This window comes from Scyliorhinus canicula, chromosome 6, assembly GCF_902713615.1.
Source record: "Scyliorhinus canicula chromosome 6, sScyCan1.1, whole genome shotgun sequence".
In the NCBI taxonomy this organism is placed as follows: Eukaryota; Metazoa; Chordata; class Chondrichthyes; order Carcharhiniformes; family Scyliorhinidae; genus Scyliorhinus; species Scyliorhinus canicula.
Window position 1 is genome coordinate 17,342,724 of NC_052151.1, and position 27,807 is coordinate 17,370,530.

Here is a 27,807-nt window from a genome sequence, read left to right on the forward strand (position 1 = left end):
CCACAAACACAAAGAAATTGGTGCAGGATAGGTAGATTGGCCATGTTAAATTGCCCCTTAATTGGAAAAAAAAGAATTGGGTACTTGAAATTTATAGAAAGAAAACTAAAATGGCATTCCAGTGCAGTAATGTGCTCAAGCCGAGTAGATTTTGAAGCCACACACTTGAGTCAGGAGCAAGATTACTTCCACTGAGCCATCACTGACACCCAAGTCACCACTGCACTAACATAACGTGACATTTCAACACAGTGCTATATGGAGGAGAGTTGCATCATTGAAGAAGTCATCTTTAATCCCCTTACTTTGTCTTCTTAGGCATATGTAAAATATCTTAGTGTGTGGTTTTAAAAGATACAACTTTTCCTAGTGCCCTGGCCAGTATTTATCCTTCAAACAACACTGTCATAACAGATTATCTGGACATTAATCTCAATCCTGTTTATGGGATTCTGCTGGGTAGATTTTGGCTGCATCTTCGCCTAGATTACATAATCAAAACAAATTATTGTCAATAAAGCACTTTGGGAAGTCTTTGGGATACAAAAAGTATCGCTTCTCGGTTTTTTGGCGAAGATGAACGCGAGGTCAGGTGTAAGGCCTGGATCTGGGTTTTCTTTCTTGTTGGATTCAATTTGAATTGGTTTTTGGGAGTAGGCAGGGATTAGGGCTTTGCCCTGTCCACACTGAGCTCTGGCTTTGTAATTCCGATAAAGTTTTAAAAAAAGGTGTCACGCAATGCAAGCTTTTCTTTATATGATGCCCTGTTTTAGTTTAGCAATACTGAAGGTACAACTGACCACACATTTGTTCAAAGATCTGCCAGCTAAATTCAATGTAAACAGGACAAAAGTTTAATATACAGTAATTCCTTTAAAATTATAAGTTACTGCTAATTTCTGCATCTGCTTTCTTAGATCATGATTCAGCAACTTGAGGAATAAGAATAAAAACCTGCAAAATAAAGTATCAAACTGGCTATCAGAGTTTGCAGTGGTGCAGCATGGTACCCTGCCAGTTTACTGTTTTCCATTACAAAGGTACTGGTTGTGCCTCCTCATTTCCAAAAAGGCATTCTATACAATGTTTAAAGAATAAGTCACAGCTCCAGGCTTCTTTTTTATAAAATCAAATGATTTTAGTTCTAGCCTCGAGCAAATTCCTGATTTTAATTGCTCCACCATCGGCGTCTGCGCTTCAGCTGCCCATGGCTTCCTTCTATGCTGGAACTATTCTATGATTCCAAGCTCCAAATCCTTGGACTGCCTTCCCACACTTCTCCACACCTGTCTCAGCAGCACGTGGGCAGCACGGTAGCACATTTGCTTCACAGCTCCAGGGTCCCAGGTTCGATTCCCGCTTGGGACGCTGTCTGTGCGGAGTTTGCACATTCTCCCCGTGTGCGCAGGGGTTTCCTCCGGGTGCTCCGGTTTCCTCCCACAGTACGAAGAGGTGCAGGTTATGTGGATTAGCCATGATTAATTGCCCTTAGTGTCCAAAAAGGTTAGGTGGTTACTGTGTTACGGGGATAGGATGGAGGCCGGGTCTTAAGTAGGGTGCTCTTTCCAAGGGCCGGTGCAGACTCAATGGGCCGAATGGCCTCCTTCTGCACTGCAAATCTTATGATTCTTCCTTTAAGGTGTTCCTGCAAATGTACATATTTGATCAAACCTTTCCTCATCTTTACTAGTATGTGGTCCGGTGCCAAATTTTGCTTGATAACACTCTGGTGACATTTCACTATGTTAAAGATACTATTTAGATGCAAGCTGTTCTTCATTCATCGTTAACTTTTAGATACCACCCAGGAAGAGGAGAATTCAATACGTTTCTGAAGTAGTGCTCAAGGGGGCCAAATTAACATCAATGATTATCCAGTCATAATCCAGAGGGGCCTTGAGAATCTATGTAAGGGTGTATGTTAGAGAGGTGTCCCTACACCTCAGGGACTACAGCGGCTCAGGAAGGCAACTCACCACCACCTTCTGAAGGGCAACTAGGGACGGGCAATAAATGCTGCCCTAACCAGTGACAGCCACATCCTTAAAATGAATTTTACAAAAAGGTGGAAGGGAAGGCATTAGGTTAAGTAAACTTTCCAAGTAATCAATCCTTTTAGCGTCTAGGGAAGACAATGGCACAAGTGATGGTGAGAGGCAGAGGCGGCAATGTTACGGAGGTAAACATAGGTAGATGGAGCTGAAACATGTTCGGAAACTCAGCTTGAGGACAGATAGGAAACACAGAATTCTAAGTGCAGGAGGAGGCCAGTCAGCCTATCGTGTCTGCATTAGCTCTCCGAATGAGAACTTCACCTAGTGCCATTCTCCTGTGTTCTTCCCGCAACCTTGTGTACTTTTCAAATAATAATCTTATGCCCATTTCAATGCCTCTATTGAACCTGCCTCCATCACACTCTCAGGCGGTGCATTCCAGACCCTAATGACTTGCTGTGTAAAAAAATGTTTCCCCTCATTTCACTTCTGCTTCTTTTGACAATTACTCCAAATCTACACCCACTTGTTCTTGATCAGTTCACGAGTGGAAACAGTTTCCATCTATTTACTGTGCCCTGGCCCCTCATGAACTTGAACACCTCTATCAAATCTCCTCTCAGCATTCGGAGAGACCTAACTGCTCCAATCTTACTTCATAATTGAAGTTCCTCATCCCTGGAACTACTCTCATGAATATTTTCTGCACACTCTCCAATGCCTTTTCTTCCGTTCTAAAATGCAGTGCCTAAAACTGTACACTATATTCCAGCTAGGGTCTATAAAAGTTCAACTTGCTCTTGTACTCTATGCCCCTATTAATAAAGCCGAGGATACCGTATGTGTTATTTACTGCTCTCTCCACCTGCCCTGCCAACTTTAATGATTCATGCACATGTACACCCAGCTCCCACTACTGCGGCACTCCCTTTATATTATACTGTCTCTCCTTGTTCTCCCTACCAAAATGCAGCACCTCACATTTCTCTGCATTGAATTTCATCTGCCACCTATTCGTCATTTCACCAACTTGTCTATGCCCTTTTGAAGTTCTACACTGCCCTATTCACAGTTCAGAATGCTTCCAAACTTTGCATCATTCCTAAATTTTGAAATTGTTCCCTGCACAAAGTCTAGGTCTTAACATATACCAGGAAATCATGAGTTCCAATACCAACCACTGGGAAACTCCACTATAAACTTTCCTCCAACTCCCAAAAAATCTATTAACCATTACTTTCTGATGCCATTGAAAAAAATATGAAATGAAATGAAAAGAAAATCGCTTATTGTCACAAGTAGGCTTCAAATGAAGTTACTGTGAAAAGCCCCGAGTCGCCACATTCCGGCGCCTGTTCGGGGAGGCTGGTACAGGAATTGAACCGTGCTGCTGGCCTGCCTTGGTCTGCTTTCAAAGCCAGCGATTTAGCCTGGTGTTAAACCAGGTGCAAAAACATGAGAATTCTATGCTCACTGGGCTAAATCGCTGGCTTTTAAAGCAGACCAAGCAGGCCAGCAGCACGGTTTGATTCCCGTACCAGCCTCCCCGAACAGGGGACGGAATGTGGCGACTAGGGGCTTTTCACAGTAACTTCATTGAAGCCTACTCGTGACAATAAGCGATTTTCATTTCATTCATTCATATTTCAACAAACTAATTAAGTTAGTTTAATTTGTAACAAACAACTTTAGCAATGAGTTTTTTTAAAGGAATTTTGATCCTAGACTTCAGTGTTCAAATATTATGCTAGTTACATGTTTAACTATGTTTGAGGCAAGCACCTTCACAGCTAGCTAGTTGTATTGGTGCATTAGCTTCCATATTCACATGAGCCACAAATTTATGCTAGCACCCAAAAGTAATAGTTATCCATTCAGTCCCATCGGTAAAAATAGTCGTTATTCTGATCTGGTTACATTATTCCCCTCCAATCTAACAACATAGCTGCTATCTTATTCGACCCCAAGCTGATCTTCCAACCCCTAATCATCATCACATAGAGGCTGCCTATGTAACACTGTCTGCCCAGTTACTTGTTGACACACACCACTGTTATCCCCAGATTCAACATTCCAAATGCTCTTCTCACCAACCTCCCATCACAAATTTGATTGAATTCTTTCAGGAGGTTACTAAGTGTGTAGATGAAGGTAGAACAGTTGATGTCGTACACATGGATTTTAGTAAGGCATTTGATAAGGTTCTCCATGGTCGGCTCATGAAGAAAGTAAGGAGGTGTGGGAAAGAGCGAAATTTGGCCAATTGGGATAAGTAACTGGCTATCACATAGAAGACAGAGAGTGGTGGTAGATGGAAAATTTTCAGACTGGAGACCAGTTACCAGCGGTGTACCACAGGGTGCTGGGTCCTCTGCTATTTGTAATTTTTGTAATCAATGACTTGGAGGAGGGGGCTGAAGGGCGGGTCAGGAAATTTGCTGATGACACCAAGATTGATGGAGTAGTGGAGGGCTGTTGTAGGCTGCAAAGAGACATTGATAGGATGCAGAGCTGGGCCGAAAAATGGCAGATGGAGTTTAACCCTGATAAGTGCGAGGTGATTCATTTTGGTAGAAGAAATTTGAATGTGGATTACAGGGTCAACGGCAGGGTTCTGAGGAATGTGAAGGAACAGAGAGATCTTGGGGTTCATGTCCACAGATCTCTGAAGGTTGCCACTCAACTGGATAGAGCCGTGAAGGCGGCCAAAAGTGTGTTAGCGTTTATTAACAGGGGGGCTTGAGTTTAAGAGCTGCGGGGTTATGCTGCAACTGTACATGACCCTGGTGAGACCACATTTGGAGTAGTGTGTGCAGTTCTGGTCACCTCATTATAGGAAGGATGTGGAAGCATTGGAAAGGATACAAAGGAGATTTACAAGGATGCTGCCTGGTTTGCAGGATAGGATAGGTCTTATAAGGAAAGGTTGAGGGAGCTAGGGCTTTTCTCATGGAGCGGAGGAGTACGAGAGATGACTTAATAGAGGTTTATAAGATGATGAGGGGGGAATAGATAGAGTGGACGTTCAGAGAGACTATTTCCTCGGGTGGAGGTAGCTGTTACAAGGGGGCATAACTACAAGATTCAGGGTGGGAGATATAGGAGGGATGTCCGAGGTAGGTTCTTTACTCAGAGTGTGGTTAGGGTGTGGAATGGATTGCCTGCTGTGATAGTGGAGTCGGACACTTTAGGAACTTTCAAGCGGTTATTGGATAGGCACATGGAGCACACCAGAATAACAGGGAGTGGGATAGCTTGATTTGGTTTCGGACAATGCTCGGCACAACATCGAGGGCCGAAGGGCCTGTTCTGTGCTGTACTGTTCTATGTTCTATAAATTTTAGCCGAACTGAAGCTTTGCTGTCCAGCTAATTGGCACAAAGTCCTTCTGACTCATCCCTACACCCTGGTCTTCCACTGTTTCAAATTTAAAACTTTAATTATTTGTGTCGGCATACCACATCTGAACAACCTTCAATGTCAAATCAGTCAACTCCCTCCACTCCCCACACAACCTACAACTCCCCTCTTGTATATTCACCCTCCCTTTGATCCAGGGCTTTCAGCCATCTCAGTCGCTCCCTCTGCAATTTCCTCCTGAAATTCCTTCAACGCCCTTTTTGACTTTATGGGCGGCAGGGTAGCACTTTTGCTTCATAGCTCCATGGTCCCAGGTTCAATTCCTGGATTGGGTCAGTCTGTGCAGAGTTTGCACGTTCTCCCAGTGTCTGCGTGGGTTTCCTCCGGGTGCTCCGGTTTCCTCCCACAGTCCAAAGATGCACAGGTTAGGTGGATTGGCCATTCTAAATTGCTCTTAGTTTCCAAAAAAAGGTTAGGTGGGGTCACTGGGTTATGGGGATAGGGTGGAGGTGTGGGCGTAAGTGGGGTGCCCTTTCCAACTGTGGGTGCAGACTTGATGGGCCGAATGACATTCTTCTGCACTGAAAGTTCTATAATTCTATGACTATAACACCCACATGTATTGAAGCATTTTGTCACGTCTCTTTTTAATCTCATGCGCTGGACAAATTTTATTTTTCTTTGCTGTGCCTAAAGGGGTCTTTAATTGAACGATATAAAATACTAGTTGTATATTTACCACCCTCTTGTGAAAAAAAAACTTGCCTCGCATATCAGTTCTAAACTTTTCCCCATGCTTTAAACTTGTGTCCCTTTGTACTAGACTCTCCTACCCTTAGGAAAGAGCATCTGACTATCCATTCTGTCCATGCCATTCATACTCTTGTAGATCTCCATCAGATCGCCTCTCAACGACGAACAGACCACGTTTATCTTAACCTCTCCTCGTAGCTAATGCCCTCCATACCAGGCAACACCCTAGTAAACGCTTCTGTACCCTCTTCAAGGCATCCACATCTTTCTGGTAGTGTGACGACCAGAATCGTACACAATATTTCAAATGAGGCCTCACTGAGTTCCTGTATAGTTGCAACATAACTTGCCAATTTTTATATTCAATGGCCGCATGCCTTCTTGACCACCTTATCCACATTTGTTTTCACTTCCAGTGATCGGTGGACATGCACGCCCAGATCTCTCTGCCTGTCGATACTCGCAAGAGTTCTACCATTTATTGTGTAATTCCTACATGGACCTTCCAAAGTGCATTACCTCACACTTGTCCAGATTAAACTCCATCTGCCATTTCTCTGCCCAAGATTCCAACCTGTTTATATCCTGCTGTATCCTCTGACAATCCTCTTCACTATCTGCAACTCCACCAATTTTTGTGTTGTCTGCAACTTACTAATCAGAAAGTGATTTGGGTATTGCCAGAAGAGAATCACAAGCTGATCGCATGCCTTGTTCACAAGGCAAGTGGATGCTGAAGTGCAGGGCCAAAGAGAGATCATTTCAGGCTCCAGAGCTAATGTTGCGGAGACAGAAAGAGAAGCCACTGCTGTGGATTCTCTGGCTACAATTGATAGGATCCACATGACATCAGCAATCCCACAGGACTAGACAACGGAGCACTGACACTTTAGCAGGATGGTGCGGTAAATGGTTCAAAGGCTGCAATAAGATTGAGATGGGAAGAGAAGGAAAAGTGCACCATGGCCATAATCACAGAGGATGTGGTTTGTGACTTTTATTGGATCACTACAGTAAAGAACAAAAAAAAAAAAAAATCACAGCACAGGAACAGGTCCTTCGCCTCTCCAAGCTTGCACTGACCATGCTGCCCATCTCGGGTGGCACGGTAGCACAGTTGTTTCACAGCACCAGGGTCCAGGTCCAATTCCTGCTTGGGTCATTGTCTGTGCAGAGTCTGGACGTGCTCCCAATGTCTGCGTGAGTTTCCTCCGGGTGCTCCAGTTTCCTCCCATCGAGGTACAAGGAAAAGTATTGATCTGCTCCATAGTCCAGACAGATCGCTCCACGCGTGAAAAAACAAAGGGTATACATAAATAACAATGTAAATTCCTCCGGTTTCCTCCCACAGTCCACAGACTTGATGGGCCGAATGGCCTCCTTCTGCATTATAAATTCTATGAAATACATAGGCACAGTAATTGGGTGAGCATAGTACTAGTCAGTGGAGGGGATGTGTGAAAAGATCAGTTCAGTCCATAAAAGATCATTCAGGATTCTGGTAACAGCGGGGAAGAAGCTGTTTTTGAATCTGTTAGTGCATGTTCTCAGACTTTTGTATCTCCTGCCCGATGGAAGAAGTTGGAAGAGAGAATAAGTTGAGGAAAAAGGTCCAAAAGCCCAACCAGATTGGGAGCCACCAAGTATGCAACCTACTCCCCTCATAGCCGCCACCGGAAGTCGTGGTATTGAGGACTATTGTGGAGGTGTTGTTGTTTATCCTTACTGATTGTGGTCTATGGGTCAGGAAGTCCAGGATCCAATTGCAGAGGGAGGGGCCACATTGGTCCCTAGGTTTTGAAGCTTTGATATAGGCTTGGCTGGGTCATGGTGTTGATGGCAGAGCTGTAGTCAATAGGAGTCTGACGTAGGAGTCCTTGTTGTCGAGATATTCCAGGGATGAGCGCAAGTCCAGGGAGATGGCGGCTGCTGTGGACCGGTTGTGGCAGTATGCGAATTGCACCTACATTGCCACTTTCTAGTGACCCGTGGGCCAGTACACCTAGATCCTTCTACCTGTCAATACTCTTGAGGGGTCTGACATTTATGTTTGCGTGGGTTTCACCCCGAAACCCAAAGATGTTCCTGCCTAATATTATTAACCATCCTGACAGCACGGTAGCATAGTGGTTATCACAGTTTCTTCACAGCTCCAGGGTCCCAGGTTCAATTCCCGGCTTGGGTCACTGTCTGTGTGGAGTCTGCACGTTAGAACATACATAGTACAGCACAGAACAGGCCCTTCGGCCCTCGATGTTGTACCGAGCAATGATCACCCCACTCAAACCCACGTATCCACCCTATACCCGTAACCCAACAACCCCCCCCCCCTTAACCTTACTTTTTAGGACACTACGGGCAATTTAGCATGGCCAATCCACCTAACCCGCACATCTTTGGACTGTGGGAGGAAACCGGAGCACCCGGAGGAAACCCACGCACACACGGGGAGGACGTGCAGACTCCGCACAGACAGTGACCCAGCCGGGAATCGAACCTGGGACCCTGGAGCTGTGAAGCATTTATGCTAACCACCATGCTACCCGTTCTCCCTGTGTGCGCGTGGGTTTCCTCCGGGTGCTCCGGTTTCCTCCCACAATCCAAAGATGTGCAGGTTAGGTGGATTGGCCATCCTAAAATCCCCTTAGTGTCCAAAAGGGTTAGGTGGGGTTACTGGGATAAAGGGGGATGGGATGGAGGCAGGGGGCTTAACTGGGGTGCTCTTTCCGGGGGCCAGTGCAGGCTCGATGGACTGGTTGGCCTCCTTCTGCACTATAAATTCTATGAACTCTTATGTGCAGGGTAGGTGGATTGGCCACGCTAAATTGCCCCTTAATTGGAAACTCAATTTTTTTTTTTTAAATCACCAACAACAACCCTGTTGCTTTTATAAATTTCCAAAATCTACCTACATATCCTCTATCTCCTGCTGGTTGTTAGGTGGCTTGTAGTAAACCCCCAACATGCACTCTTCCCATTTCTGAGCTCTACCCAAACTGCCTCGCTGCATGAGCCCTCGGAGGTGTCCTCCCGCAGTTCAGCTGTGATAATCTCCTTAACCAGTAGTGCAACTCCCCCACCCCTTTTACATCCCCTTCTATCTTGCCTGAAACATCTGAATCCTGGAACGTTTATGATCCTGCCAATCAATCCTGACCCTCCCTGAGGTACTAATTGAAGCTCTAAGTTAACCGCCTCACCCTTTATACTTCTCGCATTGAAACAAATGCACTTCAGACCACCAGTTCTGCTGTTTTCAGCAACATCTCTCTGTCTGCTTTTTCTGAGTCTTACTGGCCCTATTCTTCTAGACCCCCTCAAGTTATTTCACCTTCTGACCTATTGCTCTGGTATCCAGCCTCCTGCCACAAGTTTAAACCCTCCCACGTGCTGCAGCAGCGACAGATATTTGACTGAAAGATACATAGAATTCCTACAGTGCAGAAAGAGGCCACTTGGCCCACCGAGTCTGCACTGAGCTGTTGGATGGGCACTGTGCCATTTAAGTGTGTCCACCTGCCCTATCCCCATAATCCCATTATCTAACCTGCACATCCCCAGACATTAAGGGGCAACTTGGCATGGCCAATCCACCTAACCCACATATTTTTGGACTGTGGGAAGAAACCGGAGCACTCGAAGGAAACCCAGGCAGACACAGGGGGAACATACAACCTCCACACACAAACAACCGCCACACACAAACAGTCACCCGAGGCTGGAATTGAACCCAGGTCCCAGGCGCTGAGGCAGCAGTGCTAACCACTGTGCCACCAATCATGGAGTTCCTGCAAAGATGAGCCAGTGCATTTAAATACTCTTTAGAGGAAAGGTTGTTGTTGACAGGATGCCAGCTTGCAAGGACAGTCACATAGGATAAATTTTGAGCTGATGATACCATGCAACTTTGAAAGGCAGTGACAGTGCCGGAATGTGGCGACTAGGGGCTTTTCACAGTAACTTCATACTTGTGACAATAAAAGATTATTATTGTACCTCAGGAAAGGCCACAAATGATAATATCAGTTATCATGAAAACCAGGAAGGAAAATCGCATCCTCAGCAGGTTTTGTAAGCTTAGAGAAAAGACACAATGGGAGATTATAACAATTAAAATTATTGGATCAAGGTTTAGATACAAAAGGAGAAAACAGGGTTAGCAGCAATGGTAGCTGCACAGCAAGGTCAACCATACTTGAGCACCTTGCGATACCGAATGGGGTGTGGATGGGGAAGGCAATTAACATCATTTCAAGGTAATGATTGGGATTGGAAAAAAGGTGGTGCAGAGGGTAAAGGTTTTACTAGGAACAAGGGCAAACGGTGTGGTGATGGAGTGGCTAAGCAGATCGACAACTACATAAGCATTGTGACAAACGGAATATTAAAAGTAAGGTAGCTGTGAGCTTGAAAGTGCAACTGCAAGTGACTTTGGGAAAAGCATTTTCTTTAGAAGTGGACAGAGAAAGAGGCGAAGTTGGATGGAGGTAGAAACATAGAAAACAGGAGCAGAAGTCCATTCGATTCAGAGAGCCTGTTTTGCGATTCATCACAATCATGATTGATCAAGGCCTGATCTCGCCTTCCTCCTCATCTTCTTTGATTTGCTTCACCCAAGTGCTATATGAAAACACTCAATATTTTAGCTTCAAACTATTTCCTCAGTAGTGAGTTCCATAGATTGATCGCTCTCTGGGCAAAGAAAATTCTCATCTCTGCCCTAAACGGTTTACCCCATATCCTCGGACCGTGACCCCTGGTTCTGGACACCCCACACCATTGTGAACATCTTTCTTGCATCTACCCTGTCTAATCCAGTTAGAATTGTATAGGATTTTATGAGATTCCCCTCATTCTTCTAACTCCAGTGAAATCAATGCTAACCAATTCCGCATGCACACGAGAAATACAAGGATGTATTTGGACAGGACCTTATCCACAATCTAAACCAGAGGACAATAGACCATGTTAGTAAAAAGTGAAAATTATTGAGGTGGCTATAAATCTAAATCAAAGTTTATATGAACAGACTGAGTTAATGAAAGATAGACTCACACAATATCAAAACTTAAGCATTTCACAGGAATCTGAAGTGTAGTCACATTTGTAATATATGAAACATGGCAGTCAATGTGTACACAGCAAGCTCTCTCAAACAGACATTTGGTCATGACCAGATGATTTGTCTTGCATAGTAGTGAAAGATAAATAAATGACCTGCACACTGACAAGAACTCTCCTGTTCTTTTACAAACAGACTTGTACAATCTTTTACGTCCACCTCAGGTGGCAGACAGGGTCTTGCTTAATGACTCATTTGAGAGATAGCACCTCAACAGTATAGCACTCCCTGGGACTGTTGATTTTGAGCTCATGTCCGTACTTGAACCCACCATCTTTTGTCGAAAGAGATGAGTGCTTTCCACTGAGTCACATCGGACAGCACCACACTAAACTCATGAGAGAAGGAAGTGGAACTGGGATAGCGATTGAAGGATGTGATGAGAGAAAAAGCAAGGCGGGATGAGGATCAGCTAGCTGCAGTGAAGAATGAGGACTTTAAAAAGGTGGTGAGGAAGGTGGAACAAGGTGAGGTTATCAAAGTTAAGACTCCCGTTGCTTGAAGAATGCAATGGAAAAGTACCCACCACTAAGTGGCAAATTGACATTACGTTTGACCCAACAGTGTAGTTGGAAAGATAGCAGCAGGACATTAATAGCCAATGCCACTGGTGCTATTCTCAAACAAGCATTTACTTCACAGGTCATTTACAGTTTTCACACACTGATTTTGTGGGCAATAGAATCTCCACTGAACAATACTCTTTAGCATTGTACCCAACACATACTGTACGGTACTAACTGTGAGAGCACAAAAAGTGCTTACTCCCTTTATCAATTTATTATAAAGTAGGAGAAAGAACAAAGTATTTAGCTAATAGAAATCCAGACAGCAGGACAGAGAGAAATGACAATGGATACAATGCGTTTTTTCACTTTTCAGTGCAAAGAGGAAGCTTCAGTCCGAATAATGAGCAAGCGAACATAAGGAACAGCAGTGAGCTGGTGTGGCAGCATTGACCGAATCAATGGCCTGCTGTAGTTCCAGACTGAACACTGATATCAACGTGGCTCAGCTTGTAGCACACTTGCCTCAGTTTAAAGATTGTAGCTTCAAATCCATATCAGAAGTTATCAAAGTGTCATGTCATTCAAAGGGAGATATAAAGAGGCTGGTGATCTTTGAAGGAGATGTTGAACCATGACCCCATCTCAATTATATAGCACCTTGGCAAAAATAGAAATTAACCAAATGCCTCACCAAAATTCCTCTAGCCATGCCCTTAAAAGCTAACACCATTTCTCTATGTCTGTCGGATCGGGCTGCATGAAAAATAGTTTCAACATTTGCTTAACTGCACGTTATACTTAAAAATGCAATTCATTCTACGGAAAATGTTTTGTTACACAAGTTGCTGTATAGAGGCAAGCCTTTGAAAAAAGGTGAAATAATCTTCCTTGCTGTTACCTCTTATGGACTGGTCTGATTAATACTACACTCCTGTCTGCTTCACCCGATGCCGGTGCCTATGTATTTACATTGTGTACCTTGTGTTGCCCTATTGCGTATTTTCTTTTCATGTACTAAATGATCTGTTTGAGCGTCACACAGAAAAATACTTTTCGGTACACATGACAATAAACAAATCCAATCCAATCCCATTTTTATTATTGTCACAAGTAGACTTCCATTAACACTGCAATTAATTTACTGTGAAAATCCCCTGGTCGCCAGCGCCTGTTCAAGTACACAGAGGGAGAATTCAGAATGTCCAATTCACTAACAAGCATTTCTTTCGGGACTTGTGGGAGGAAACCGGAGCACCTGGAGGAAACCCACGCAGACACAGGGAGAATGTGCAGACTCCGTACAGAGTGACCCAGCGGGAATCTAACCTGGGACCCTGGCGCTGTGAAGCAACAGTGCTAACCACTGTGCTACCGAAGGAGGGTATGTAGAGTTAGATTTTCCACAATCTTACTGAATGGCAGAGCAGGCTATGGGATAAATGGCCCATCCCACTTATTTCTAGCAGTAATCGAACCACAGTGAATGATTTGCCATGCTTTACAATCGGCACCATTAATAATAATAATAATAATAATAATAGCTTATTGTCACAAGTAGGCCCCAATGAAGTTACTGTGAAAAGCCCCTATCCGCCACATTCCGGCATTTTGACGAGGCCAGTATGGGAATTGAACCCGTATTATAACACAAAGGATGTATGTCATTCCCACTGAAATAAGTACCATTGGCAAATTCCTCAAAAACAAATTCCATGGTTCCAGTCACAACCATCTTAACCAGGGAAGTGGCATTACTGGGAAAGGCCAAGCCACAATCTTCTCCATGGAACTTGTCTTGGAAATAAAGCCGTTCACCTTAGTTAACAAAAGGCAAGGATTTGTACTGATAAAGGTAATGGGAAATCTATAATATTATTTCACAAATTTCATCACAATAGTTCAACTTGCTGCAGGCAATGTGCATATAATGTGCATATAAAAACACTTCCAATGACGCCATCATATTCTGACTCAACCTCTAGCAAAAGCACTCACATTGACAATCTCCCCCACCACCCCAACAAAACTGAACTCAAAAAACATTTACTTCTATTCAGAGAGATAGTGAAGACAATAACATTGCATTGCAGCAATTTAGTCCCAATTTGAAAATTTATTTTACCTCTTCCTTCTCATGTTTTGCTGTTTTTTCACAGAATTTACAGGGCAGAAGGAGGCCACTCGGCCCATTGAGTCCACATCTGCCCTTGGAAAGAGCACTCTACTGGAGCCCACACCTCCACCCCATCCCGCAAACCCCAATCAACCTGTTTTGGACAACGGACAATTTAGCATAGGCAATCTAACTAAGCTGCACATCTTTGGACTGTGGGAGGAAACCCATGCAGACACGGGGAGAATATGCAGACAGGAGGAGAAAGTTCTTCCTGGCGGAGTGAATCTGTGGAATTCTTTACCACAGAGCTGTAGAGGCTGTGCCCTTATTTAAAAAAAATTAATTTATGGGATGTGGGCATCACTGGTTGGCCAGCATTTATTGCCCATCACTGGTTACCCTTCAGAAGGTGGTGGTGATTTGCCGTCCTGACCCGCTGCAGTCCTTTAGGTGTGTTACACCCACAGTTCAGTTAGAGAGGGAGTTCCAGGATGTTACTCTAGCGACAGTAAAGGAAAGGCAATATATTTCCAAATCAGGCTGGTGAGTGACTTGGAGGGGAACCTCCAGGTGGTGGTGTTTCCCAGGTATCTGCTGCTCTTGTCTTTCTAGATGTTGGTGGTCGTGGGTTTGGAAGGTGCTAAGGAATCTTGGTGAGTTACTGCAGTGCACCTTGTAGATGGTACACATGGCTGCCAGTTTGTCGGTGGTGGAGAGTTTGAATGTTATTGGAAGGAGGAGCAATCAAGCGGGCTGCTTTCTCCTGGATGGTGATTAACTTCTTGAGTGTTCTTGGAGCTGCACTCATCCAGGCAAGTGGAGAGTATTCCGTTACACTCCTGACTTGTGTCTTGTAGATTGTCAACAGCCTTTGGGGCAGGGGGGGCAGGTAAGTTACTTGCTATAGATTCCTAGCCTTTTACCTGCCCTGGTAGCCACAGTATTAATATGGCTAGTCCAGTTCAGTCTCCGATCAATCTTCAAGGTTAATTGTGGAGAGTTCAGCGATGGTAATGTCATTGAATGTTAAGGGACGATGGTTAAGATCCTCTCTTGTAGGAGATGGTCATTACCTGGCACTTGTGTGGCATGAATGTAACTTACCATGTCAGCCCAAGCCTGGATATTGTCCAGGTCTTGCTGCATTTGGACATGTATTGCTTCATTATCCGAGTTGTCGCGAATGGTGCTGAACATTCATCTGCAAATATCCCCACTTCTGACCCTATGATGGAAGGGAGGTCATTGATGAAGCAGCTGAAGATGGTTGGGCCAAGGATACTACCTTGAGGAACTCTTGCAGTGATGTCCTTATGTTAAACATGATGTGGAGGTGCCAGAATTGGACTGGGTTAGGCACACTACGTCTTACAACACCAGGTTAAAGTCCAACAGGTTTATTTGGAATCATGAGCTTCCGGAGTGCAGCAGGTCTCACCTGATGAAGGAGCTGTGCTCTGAAAGTTTGTGATTCTAAATAAACCCGTTGGACTTTAACCTGGTGTTGTAAGACTTTTTACTGTGTCCTTATGTTAAAGGCTGAGATATACAGATGGTTAATTAGTAAAGGAATCAAGAGTTATGGAGCAAAGGCAGGAAAGTGAAGTTGAGGATTAGATCTTTTTGAATTGTGGAGCACATTTGATGGGCTGAATGGCCGACTTCTGCACCTAGTCTTATAATAGATTTAAACCCCACTGAAATTCTCTTTTCCTATTATAAACAGATTGCCAACTTCATAAATGGGTGTATGTGACGCAAAGAGGCACTGGAAAGGGCTGGTGGCAGTGTCTGAACCCATTATCCTCGGAGTGGAGGTTGAAGTGGAGCAACTTGTAAACAGGGAGGAAATGGCAGAGAATCAAAATACTGTAATCTAAACAACTCAATAACCAACAGACGGAGAAATAATATAAAGTTCACTATGGGATGCTTAATTTCCCTATCATTCTCCCTCAGTCATCCATCCGCAGTGCACAGGTTTCCAAGTCGGATTTCCAGTTTCTCCATCCCGTGCCCTACATGCACCCCATCGCCTCCCCAGCCACCTCCACCCAAACCTCCCCGTCAGCCAAAACGTGGAAGACCGGGATGAAAGAAACCACGACGGGGCAAACAAACACGGTTACGAGGGAACAAAACGCCGACATGAAGAGAGAGAGTTCTGTAGACTGGAACGTGTGATATTTCAAAGATGCGATGGGCAGAAGCCACCAAATTGTGTTGTCCACCAAAAAAAAAAGAAACCTGCAAACTCATATCATAGCCAACCGAATGACAAGATAAGCACATCTTGGAGGAACATGTCAGGAGGAATCAGAAAACCCTTACAGAGTATTTTCAGGCGGGGACTGTTTACCTCTTCCCATCACGCACAGCCTTAGGAGAGGCGCAGAGAGAGACAGGCCATCTCTCAGGGACAAACAGAATAAATAAATCCCAATCCCCACCCTCACTCCCAATCCCCACCCTCCCTCCCTCCCAGAGGGTTCGGCGCCCAGCTGCAGAAACTCTTGCCAGATCTGTAAATCGACAACTAATTGGAAAATATTGAAGCGACAACGTCTCCAACAGGGCATGAAAGACAGGGAATGCGACAACATGTTGAGCCCAATTATAGAGGGAGGGGGGGTTTAAAATAAAATGCAATGATAAAAATAAACCAACATGTGGATTCCGCCAAAGAAACGACGATTTGCATCGTCAGTCGAGGTTGCAGGGCGGAATAAAAATGAGCAAACGGTATTTTCTCTAAAATAAAGAGCCACTTGTTAAATGCAAATAAACATGTCGCTTTCCCCCTGCGCCAAGTCCAGGGAATTAAAGCGGCTATTTGCACCGCTGCCGTCTAAACCGGCCGGCGTCTTTCTGTCAGAGCGAACATTTCCCCCGCCGCCCTCCAGAAGGGAGGCGGCCAAAGAGCGGCCGTGTGGGCCGGGCGGCAGGCGGGCCCTTCCTTACCTGCACACCCACAGCAGCAGCAGCCTTAGCAACCAAGCCTGTCTCCGTCCGTCCGCACTCGCTGCTAAAACGCCAGATCCATCAAAAGGGCCAGTGATTATTATGCTGGATAAATCTGTGTGTTTTCTTTTTCCTCCCGCTCCCCAAACAAACAAACAAAAAAAAAGTCCACCCTGCTCCAAATTTCGACGCTGCTCTCAACAACTGCCGCCTTTCAGGTGAAGGGGAGAATTAAAAAAAACCGCAGGAGGAGGAGGGGCGGCGGCGGTGGTCAGGACGGCCGCCTCTTGCGCGATGACGTCTCCAGGACTGCCGCCTCTTGCGAGATGACGTCTCCAGGACTGCCGCCTCTTGCGCGATGACACAATGGTCAGGTAGACCGCTACTTGCTAGACGGTCAGGACGCGATGACGTCTCCACGCCACCCCCACGCTCGACGCTACCATCCGGTGCGTGCCCGCTGCGTCACTCCCTCTCCTCCCAACCCCTATCGTTTCTTTCCCAGATACATAGAACTTTCCAGAAACGTCGCCAACTATCCCTTCCCGCAAACGACAAGAGGTTTAAACAGGAATTTTTAATTCTAGGTTGTTTAAAGAGAAAATGTTGCGGCGTCGCCATGGTTTCCGCGTAGCGTGACGCAGCCCGGTGGACTCACGGCGGAGCGGCTCGGTCAGTCAGGGCCCCACGGCGGAGCGGCTCGGTCAGTCAGAGCCCCGCGGCGGAGCGGCTCGGTCAGTCAGAGCCCCACGGCGGAGCGGCTCGGTCAGTCAGGGCCCCGCGGCGGAGCGGCTCGGTCAGTCAGGGCCCCGCGGCGGAGCGGCTCGGTCAGTCAGGGCCCCACGGCGGAGCGGCTCGGTCAGTCAGGGCCCCGCGGCGGAGCGGCTCGGTCAGTCAGGGCCCCGCGGCGGAGCGGCTCGGTCAGTCAGGGCCCCGCGGCGGAGCGGCTCGGTCAGTCAGGGCCCCGCGGCGGAGCGGCTCGGTCAGTCAGGGCCTCACGGCGGAGCGGCCTGTTCCCTGAGGCCATGTGGGGCAAGAGCCGTCTGCGCTTGGCAGGGCTCCCCCTCCACAGGCGCTGCCAGACCCGGCCCGGGCTCCTTTATCCAGCCTCCTCTTTAGAATTCAGATTTCAAAGTATATCCAAACCAATAGATGCTTGACCCAGAGGGAGTACAATGACCGACTTCAATATAATAATCTTTATTAGTGTCTGAAGTAGGCTTACATTGACACCACAATGAAGTTACTGTGAAAATCCCCTAGTCGCCACACTGGCCCCTGTTTGGTACAGAGAGGGAGAATTCAGAATGTCCAATTCACCTAACAGCACATCTTTCGCGATTTGTGGGAGGAAACCGGAACACCCGGAGGAAACCCAAGCAGACACGGGGAGAACGTGCAGACTCCACACAGACAGTGACCCAAGCTGGGAATCGAACTGGTGCTGTGAAGCAACAGTGCTAACCATTGTGCTGCCCATTCGCAGCCTAAGAACAAGGGGTAAGCCATTCAGGACTGAGATGAGGAAGAACCTCTTCTCTGAGTTTTGAACTTGTGGAATTCTCTACCCCAGAAAGCTGTTGGGGCCAGTTCATTGGATATACTCAAGAGGGAGGTGCTCGTGGCCCTTGATGCTAAAGGGATCAAAGGGTATGGCGAGAAAGCGTGAGTGGGATACTGAATTTGTGTGATCAGCCACGATCATATTGAATGGTGGTGCAGACTCGAAGGGCCGAGTGGCCTTCACCTATTTTATAGAAGAATGGGAAGTTCTCTCAAGTTTCTGTCATCACTAAGGAGTAAAGAAGCATGACACCTTGAAGGATTTCCTTGGAGAATATTTCCTCTGCCTGGGAAATTTGAAATGAGGGGCCAGTCTCATTTAGTGTTGAAATTAGGGGAAATACCTTCACACAAAGGGTAACCAACCATAGGCATGTGGATGTTTATTTATTGACTATTCAAGACAGAGGTCAATACCAAGGGCAATTGAGCGGCATGGGGATGACACAGGAAGGTGTAGTTGAGGTAGAAGATCAGTCATGATCTTATTGAATGGTGGACCCACCTTGAATGGCTGCTCTACTTCTCTTGTTTTCCCTGAAGGGTGGGTGTTAGAATCTTTTGGATGCAGTGTGGGGGTGATTTAAATCTTCCTTGGGATTGGGTGAGGAAAGGGTGGACTTGGCTGTATAGCCTGCTCAAAACTCACTGGCTATGCTGTCATGTGTGAAGATGTACTGGAGGGAAACTATGGACGAGAATCCCATATTTGCCAGTGCCCCTTGAGGGAAGAGAAAGCAAATCCAATCCCTTCTCTTGATACCTAACCAGTGGGACTTTTGAAGGCAAGTACATATCCCTCAATGAGGACAGGATTAAAATCGAACCAAATTCTGATGCCCCTTGGAGTGGTTCAATTATCCATTTGCTTGCTGAAAATTGAGTGAAATTCCCTCTGTGGAGGACACCTGCAAAACTGAAAAGTTATGAGAAGAATATATGAAATTAAGGAATGGTTTGGTCATGCCCAGTTTGGATTTGAAAACCTATGGATTATAAAGGAAAGAAAGGTCAGCAAAGAGCAATATAGGTGGCACAGTGGTTAGCTCTACAGCCTCTCCGCGCTAGGGTTCCAGGTTCGATTCCAACCTCTGGTAACTGTGGAGTTTGCACGTTCCTCCCGTGTCTGCGTGGGTTTCCTCCGGGTGCTCCGGTTTCCTCCCACAGTCCAAAGATGTGCAGGTTAGGTGGATTGGCCATGCTAAATTGTCCCTTGATGTCCAAAGGTTAGAGGGGGATAGGGTGGTGAGTTGGGCCTAGGTAGGGTGCTCTTTCAGAGGGTCAATGGCTTCCTTCTGCACTGTCAAGATTCTATCAACAGCTTGTTAATGTTTCAGACCCTTCATCAGATTAAGTGACATCAGATTAAGTGACATGATCAACCCAAACCGTTTCTGTTTCTCTCTGTAGAAGCTGCTGAGTATTTCCAGTATTTTCTGCTTTTACTTTAGATTTTCACAGTCTGCTGTATTTTGCTTTTGAACCAAAATTAAATTTTTTGTTCTTGTCTCAAATTAACATCATCTATTAATGATGTAAATGGAGGTGTTGGTAAGATAGAATACCCTATTCATTTTTTTCCAATTAAGGGGCTATTTAACGTGGCCAATCCACCTACCCTGTACATCTTTGGGTTGTGAGAGCGAAACCCACGCAAACACGGAGAAAATGTCCAAACTCCACACAGACAGTGACCCAGAGCCGGGATCGAACCTGGGATCTCGGCACCGTGAGGCAGCAGGGCTAACCCTCTGTGCCACCGTGCTGTCCTAGGTGTTGGTAAGATCTGCAAATTTGCTGATTACACTACGCTATATGAATGTTAGGATTATAGATAATGTTTGACTTTGCGCCAATTTTAATGTGTTGGGAGAATGGGTTCATGACTGGCAAATGATGTAAAACTTAGATAAGTGTATTATGCCTCGGAGCAGGAGGAATGCTCAAAATTCATCCATCTCTTGGGCAGCACAGTGGTGCAGTGGTTAGCACTCACAGTCCTGAGGACCCGTGTTCGGATGTGGGTCATTATCTGTGTGGAGTTTGCACATTCTCCCCGTCTCTGTGGTTCTCACCCCCACAACCTAAAAAGTTGTACAGGGAGGTGGATTGGCCACGCTAAATTGCCCTTTAATTAGGAAAAACAATTGGATACTCCAAATTAAAAAAAAAACATACATCCATCTCTTAGAGCAAAGCATGAATGACAATTGAGGAAGAAAGATTTGTTTTATTCATTCATGGGATGTAGGTGTTGCTGGCTGGGCCAGTATTTATTCTTCATTCCCAATTCAGTGATGAGAATGCAGTTGAATGTCAAGTGGGGAGATGATTAGGCTTACTCCTTCTTTGAAATGGTCATTGCCTTGCACTTGGATGTTACATGACACTCATCAGCTCAAGGTGGAACATCTGTCCAGGTCTTGTGGCACATCGGTAGAATTATTTTTGTTGTGTAACCATCACCTGAACTTTGAAATATGATCACAATTGTTATTCCATGGTAAGCTGGACTGGTTAGCCCCAGTCAGATGAAGCAGCAATTCTGCCAAGAACTAGAGTAAAAGAAAATACTTCCCACTAATGGTCCCAGAGCCATATTATGAGCACGAGTGAATTATACCTTGATGCTGTTAGAATGTCTTTGACCAGCGTTATTCTGGCTCTGTTTATCAGCCACTAACATTGCTCACATTTTATTGTTTCTTTTACCATTTAGTAAGTTGCAGAGAGATGAGAGGGATATCATGCTCCAGTTTAAGCAGACTTTACTTTTATCTTTCTCTTTTCTTTTATCTTTCTCTCACGTAGCTTTGCACGCTTGGAAAGCTCTTGATTAAATACCAGTCTAACCCCTCACCACCTGGCAAATCTGATCTTGTGTCACTGATCTGGTTGTTTGGGGGATTTAATTAACAAAATAATTCTGCAATTGGAAAGTAAAATTGTAAGGCCACTGAAAGGATACTGGGTTAGACCAGATTATATAGCATAAATATTTACCATAGACAGGATGAGTAAGTGGTCATTTTGGGTTATCCAAAGGTATGTGTGGTAAATATACTGCCTAGTTTGGTACTGAAATGAAATTAAATGAAATGAAAATCGCTTATTGTCACAAGCAGGCTTCAAATGAAGTTACTGGGAAAATCCCCTAGGCGTCACATTCCGCCACCTGTTTGGGGAGGCTGGTACCGCATTATGGGAAGTTTCCCTGTCTAATCCCCTTTGTTAGGAGCTTTCAGCCCTAGTGTCAGATGGGGTGAAGCATTCAGCAAGAAAGACCCATCTGGGGCTCAAGCAGGAAGAGTAAAAGAAGAGACTTTTAATGTTGCAAAGTACAACAGCAAGTCTAAGGATGAAGAGTGTTTTAGAAACCAGTAATGTGTCACCAAAAAGTGGATTAAAAAGGTGGAAAATTAGGATATGTGTGTAAACTAGGCACAAATATAGAAGCTGTTATAATAATCTTTATTGTCACAAGTAGGCCTACATTAACACAGCAATGAAGTTACTGTGAAAAGCCCCTAGTCGCCACATTCCGGCGCCTGTTCGGTACACTGAGGGAGAATTCAGAATGACCAATTCACCTAACAGCACGTCTTTCGGGACTTGTGGGAGGAAACTGGAGCACCCGGAGGAAACCCACACAGACACAGGGAGAACGTGCAGACTCCGCACAGCAGTTACCCAAGCGGGAATCGAACCTGGGACCCTGACGCTGTGAAGCAACATTGCTAACCACTGTGCTACCGTGTGCAGTTTGTATGAAGTTTAAAAAGCATTTAAAAAAGAGAGTAGTTAAAGTAAAAGCTGTTCACTTCGAAGCAGAAACAAGAGAAAGTATAACGGGGAAGGAGGAAATGGCAAAGGCATTGAATAAATATTTTGGCTGTCTTCACAGGAAAGGTGCGTTATGGGGAGGACACATAGAGGCTGCAAAGAGATAGACAGGCTAAGTGAGTGGGCATCAAAAAAGATAATGGAGTATAATATGTGGAAGTGTGAAGTTATTTACTTTGGTGTAAGAATGAAAAAGCAGAATATTTTTTAAAAGGTGTGACACTTGTAAATATTGATATCCAACGACATGTAAATGTGCTAGTACAGAAAAGTAGCATGCACGTGGGGCAAGCTATTGGGAAGACCAATGGTATGTTGCCCTTTATTGCAGGGGAATGGGAGTTCAAAAATAAAGAAGCCTTGCTGCAATTGTTCAGGGTTTTGGTGAGACCACATTTGGACTATTGTGTGCAGTTTTTGTCTCCACACTTAAGGATATGTGGGCATTGGGGGCACTACAACAGTCTCACTAATTGGTCACAGGGATGAGAGGCTTGAGTCAATTGGGCTTATATTCTCTGCAGTGCTGAAGAATGAGAGGTGATCTAATTGAAACATACAGGTTATTAAGAGGCTTGATAGAGTAGATGCTGATCAGGAATCTAGAATATGGGAGCACTGCTTCCGGAGGAGTTGATCATTTAGAATTGAGATGAGAGGAAATTAGTTCACTCAGTTGTGGATGTTTGGATTCCCAGATGGGTGAGGGTGCTCTATCGTTGAATACAATTAGCGCTGGGATAGATTTTTGGTGTCTCAGGGAATCCACGGTTATGGGGAGTGGGTGGTAAAATGGAGTTGAAGTCCACAATCAGCCATGCATGTATTAAAAGCAGAGCAGACTTTGATGGTCTACTATTGATCCTATTTCTAGAGTTCTTTCAGTTGGCTGCAAGATCTTTGGACTAGGATAGGGCGGGGGCAGCACGGTGGTTAGCACTGCTGCCTCAGTGCCAGGGACCCGGGATCAATTCCAGCCTTTGGTCATTGTCTGTGCAGAGTCTGCACGGTCTCCCCGTGTCTGCGTGGGTTTCCTCCGGGTGCTCCAGTTTTCTCCCACAATCCAAAGATGTGCGGGTTAGGTGGATTGGTCATGATAAATTACCCCTTAGTGTCCGGGGATGTGTAGGCAAGATTTTGGGTTGCTGGGATAGGGTGGGGTGGACTGGGGAGGGGACATGGGTAGAGTGCTCATTCATAGGGCTGGTTCAGACTCGATGGGCCGAATGGCCTCCTATGGTTGCTGTTGATAACTGAAATTCTGCTGGGAAGTGTGTGGGGCATCCGGTGAGGGCAGAATTAGCCTTGGTTTTAATGCCCCAGACCAGCTGAATACAGCTGAATCTACAAAGACACATTGAAGGCTTGTGCATGAAAATAGTCATTTGGGCCAAGTACTGGAGGGTGGATTGTGCCTCTGGGACTGTACACCATCAGGAGAGAAAATTAGAGAATTGGATGGGAGCGGCAGACAGCTTGACAACTAACTATGCAAGCTGCATAGTCTGCTGGTTTCAGTGGGAGGTAGAAAACTGTCATGAATGTTCAATTTCTGATGCAGTTAAAGTGGAAACTAGAACTGAGAGCATTCATTTATGGAGTAAGTGGGTGCAAAAATTCTGAATAATTTCAAATAGTGGCAGCCAATCTGAAAGGAATTTGGTAGAGATATTAATGATATGTTACAGCAGTGCAGCCTGTGTGCCATGTTTCAGTGTAAATCTCAATCATCTTGTCTTCAGGCTCCTTATGGCGCTGTTCAGGAAAAGCATCACACCATTGACTTGTGCAAAAGAAGCAATGAACCGAATGTTCAGGTACTACACCTATATCTATCAATCCTGCAATTCCAGTTGACAACTTATTGGACTGCTTTTTGACCGCCTCCAGTGGGTTGCTGCTGCTGCTTAAATTGGCCACCTTCACTTCAAATCAAATTGAAAGTAAGAATAGGCTTGCATTTACAAAGCGCTTTGTTGCTTTTCTCCATACACAAAATAATTTACGCAGTGAATTTCTTGGTGCATCACTGTTGTAATGTAGGTAAATTATAGCATATGTATGCCAAAATTCCACAAACCGCAATGATGCGTTCGGCCAGTTGATCTATTTTGTTTTATTGGTCGAGGGATTTTTAACTTCCAGGCTTGATTTAGCACATGTTCCAAACGACAGTGTCTGCCAATGTAGCACTCCCTGAGTACTGTGTTAATGAATCCACCTAGATTGTGAGCTCACGTTGTGGAGTGGAATTTAAACTCAGATTTTCTTTGCAACGGTGTGTCTCTGACCCAAGTTGATTCTATCATCTTTCTTTTATTCCTGACTTTTCCCTTCCTCTTGATGAGAAAGCACTTGGTGTAGCTCAGTGTCTCCCCATGGTGGCACAGCTGGTATAGAACATAGAGAAATACAGCACAGAACAGGTCTTTCGGCCCACGATGTGCCGAACTTTTGTCGTAGGTTAATCATAGATTATCATAGAATTTTGGACACTAAGGGCAATTTATAGAACCAATTTTTTTTGAGCATTGTGAATAAAAAGAGTTCATGAGCTAATTTTATGGCACTGTGATGTGTTGTCTCGATATGATGCTGGGCAATACAGATCTGGAACGCTCTGTGATCAGTCCAGTGTTAGCTGGGCTCTGCGTAGTTAGCTTTGGGGACAGTACAGATGATGTGGCTCCACTGAAGTCCAAGGGTTGGGGGAGATGCAGAAAACAAATCAACTGGAGTTACCAACTTTTAATTGCCCTGAATCCGGCTACAAACTGCAGTTATGTGAAGGTCCTGTGAGGCTGTCCTGTTGCCATTCAGCACCATCATGACTCTTTGCTCCCAAAGTCAAATCATGTACTAAACTGGAGCATGAAAAATGGCCATGAATGAATTTCATGGAATTTGGAACACTGGAACAGACCATTGAGTTCATTGGGTCCGTGCTGATATTTGTGCTCTACACAAACCTATTCCCACCTAACTTCATGTCGCCATACAGCATTACATTCTATTACATTCTCCCTCATGTAGTCATCTAGCTTCCCCTTTAATGAGTCTTTACTAAACTCCTTTGAATTCTCTATTAAATCCATCAGTAACTATCTTTATATTTATGCCCTCTAGTTCGGGTCTCATTTATCCTATCGAATCATTTCACAATTTTAAGGACCTCAATTTGGTCACCCGTTAGAACAGAAAAGCTGTACCTATGTAACTGATGCCTCTGTATCCTTTTTGATAATACGGAGATCAAAACGATTCACCGTACTCCATGTGATCAAACCAAGGTTCTACGCACTTTTAACATAACCGCTCTGCTTTTCAATTCTTTGTTTTTAAATTTAGAGTGCCCAATCATTTTTTTTCCCCCAATTAAGGGCAATTTGGCGTGGCCAATCCATCTAGCCTGAACATCTTTTGGGTTGTGGGTCGAAACCCACGCAAACACGGGGAGAATGTGCAAACTCCACACGGGCAGTGACCCAGAGCCGGGATCGAACCTGGGACCTCGGCGCTGTGAGGCAACAGGGTTAACCCACTGCGCAACCGTGCTGCACTGCTTTTCAATACTGCCCCTCTAGAAATGAAGCTTGATTTTCTTTTCTAAATTGGTTTTGTCCACCCTCATTGCTGCAGAGAGACTTATGAATGTCTACTACAAGATTCCTTTGCATCTCTACTTCATTTAAGACACTTATTTTGCAATGACTGTATGACCTCCATTATTCCTCTTACCAAAATGCACCACCTCTCATTTTGCTAGTTTGGAACTGTTTTATCATATACACATCTGTTCTGCAAGTTTATTAATGTCTTATATTTATCAAATGAGACAGGGGAAAGTGACTGAACTGGACCCAAATGTTAGAAGGGTACAAGGAGTAAGTTTAAGGGGGCTGGGGAACTTCACCCTGATGATGGTGTGTATCTCTTCTAATGATTAAAAGCTGCCTTCATTCTCTTCCCATAATTCAGTACTTCAGCAGCCCGTGAAGCCTTACAGAAAATGAGCAGAGTACGGGTAGTGGACAACAGTTCCCTTGGCAACACGCCGTATCACAGACCGCCCAAGTGCATCCATGTGTATACCAAAAATGGTATTGGCAAAGTGGGAGACAAAATCTTACTGGCTATCAAAGGGCAGAAGAAAAAGGCCCTGATTGTCGGTCAGCGGATGCCTGGGCCACACATGACACCCAAATTCGACTCCAACAATGTGGTGCTCATTGAAGACAATGGAAACCCGACGGGAACACGCATCAAGGTGCCTACCCCCACCAGCCTGCGCCAGATGGAAGGCGATTATTCCAAAGTGTTGGCAATTGCACAAAAATTTGTCTGATGGACCTGCTGAGTTATAGTGCAAATGATCAACTTTGGAAATGTTTTATGGAGAGAAACAATTGTTTCATGCAGGTCAAGCGCGGCTTCCATTGTAGCCATGGACATTTTATATTTCAGGAGAGGTTCAGTTATATCAGCTGTACATCTCTATATTAAATTGCTTGTGTCATATATGCCCTTGCTGTCCATAGCTTCATTTCCTGTTGTCATGATATTTGGCCATGCTTTCGGGTCTGCTTTCTCATTGCAAATTGCTACACCAACATTTTCCATCCAGATTTATATCAGATGTCCACATGTTGTCGACTCTGGCCCTGGGATAGCTCAATGGATATGTTTCTGAAGCATTTTTCACACACCCTTGGCCATCTTGTCACTGACAGAGAGATTCAGGCTGAATGGCCTTATTTGGATAAAACTGGGAGGAATGCTGCCAATTAACAGCAAAATTGTTAAAAACTCAGTTTCCATTATTAACTCTCCAGTGAGTTTTCGAAATGAGGCCTCACTAGTACCTTGGACAGTTGCAGCGACACCTCTTTACTTTTATATTCCAGCCACTTGAAATAAAAGTCAGCGTTCCATTTGCCTTCCTTATTACCTTCTGTCACATCTGGACATGCACATTGCAGGCAGGGATGACCCATCGCTAATTGCCCTTGAGGGGGCAGTTAAAAGTTGCATGTAGGCCAGACCAAGTAAGGACAACAGATCTCCCATCCCTAAAGGACATTAGTGAACCAGGTGGGTTTTTACGACAATGGTTTCATGGCCATCATTAGACTTTTAATTCCAGATTTTTATTTTCATTATCTGCAGTGGCGAGATTTCAACTGGGTCCCCAGAGCATCACTCTAGGGTCTGTGGTTTACTAGTCCAGTGACAATACCGCTAGTCCATTGCCTCCCTTCTCTCTGCCTGCCTTATAAAGTTAAAATGGCTCCAAGAAAATCCTGAGCCACTGTGTACAGTCACAGTGCCCTGTCTCAGGTCTGTTATCTTGCACCAGCTATCAGATTTTGTAATGGTACAGAGCAGTAGGATACCTTTTGGCCCATCCAGTCTGTCCACATTTTTAAGACCGATTCCGTGAGTTCCACAGCTCGACCCGCACTTTGTTGTGTTAAATTTGTCAAATCTGTGTCCTTTAAGAATTAACGGTGGCGCAGTGTCATAAACAGAATACCTCATCGCCCCATGGGTTTGTTTAGTCAGTGCGGCTGAGATCATAGCTCAGGC

General features: G+C 45.0%; 2 protein-coding genes across 10 annotated transcripts in view; one reads left to right on the forward strand and one right to left on the reverse strand.

Annotated features, from left to right (window-relative positions):
* The window catches only part of LOC119967011 (CSC1-like protein 2), a 235,052-nt gene extending 217,972 nt beyond the window's left edge, over positions 1 to 17,080 (reverse strand). Inside the window, exon 1 of one of the 3 annotated variants that reach the window (XM_038799002.1) lies at positions 16,816 to 17,080. The gene's annotated coding sequence lies outside the window, so the exon portion shown is untranslated. The remainder of the gene's footprint in view (positions 1 to 16,815) is intronic. The other 2 variants (XM_038799003.1, XM_038799004.1) reach the window with 2 other exon arrangements.
* Positions 17,081 to 17,232: 152 nt separating this feature from the next.
* mrpl14 (mitochondrial ribosomal protein L14) lies at positions 17,233 to 26,742 on the forward strand. Of its 7 annotated transcripts, none has more exons than XM_038799005.1 (3): positions 17,233 to 17,376; positions 23,964 to 24,038; positions 26,200 to 26,742. In XM_038799005.1, exons 2-3 carry the CDS (start codon positions 23,971 to 23,973, stop codon positions 26,564 to 26,566), a joined length of 435 nt encoding a protein of 144 aa, XP_038654933.1. In that variant the 5' UTR covers positions 17,233 to 17,376; positions 23,964 to 23,970; the 3' UTR covers positions 26,567 to 26,742. The 7 variants fall into 7 exon arrangements, with proteins under 7 accessions (XP_038654933.1, XP_038654941.1, XP_038654935.1 ...); XM_038799007.1 differs by having other exon boundaries at positions 17,289 to 17,487; XM_038799008.1 differs by lacking the exon at positions 17,233 to 17,376 and adding an exon at positions 17,462 to 17,518.
* Positions 26,743 to 27,807: the final 1,065 nt, after the last annotated feature.

What these genes read in the sequence shown, in the direction of transcription:
- mrpl14 (XM_038799005.1), top strand. Translation starts at nt 23,971, where the DNA reads ATGGCGCTGTTCAGGAAAAGCATCACACCATTGACTTGTGCAAAAGAA. An exon ending in GCAATGAACCGAATGTTCAG is followed by an intron (nt 24,039 to 26,199) that starts GTACTACACCTA and finishes CCCATAATTCAG; the next exon opens with TACTTCAGCAGCCCGTGAAG.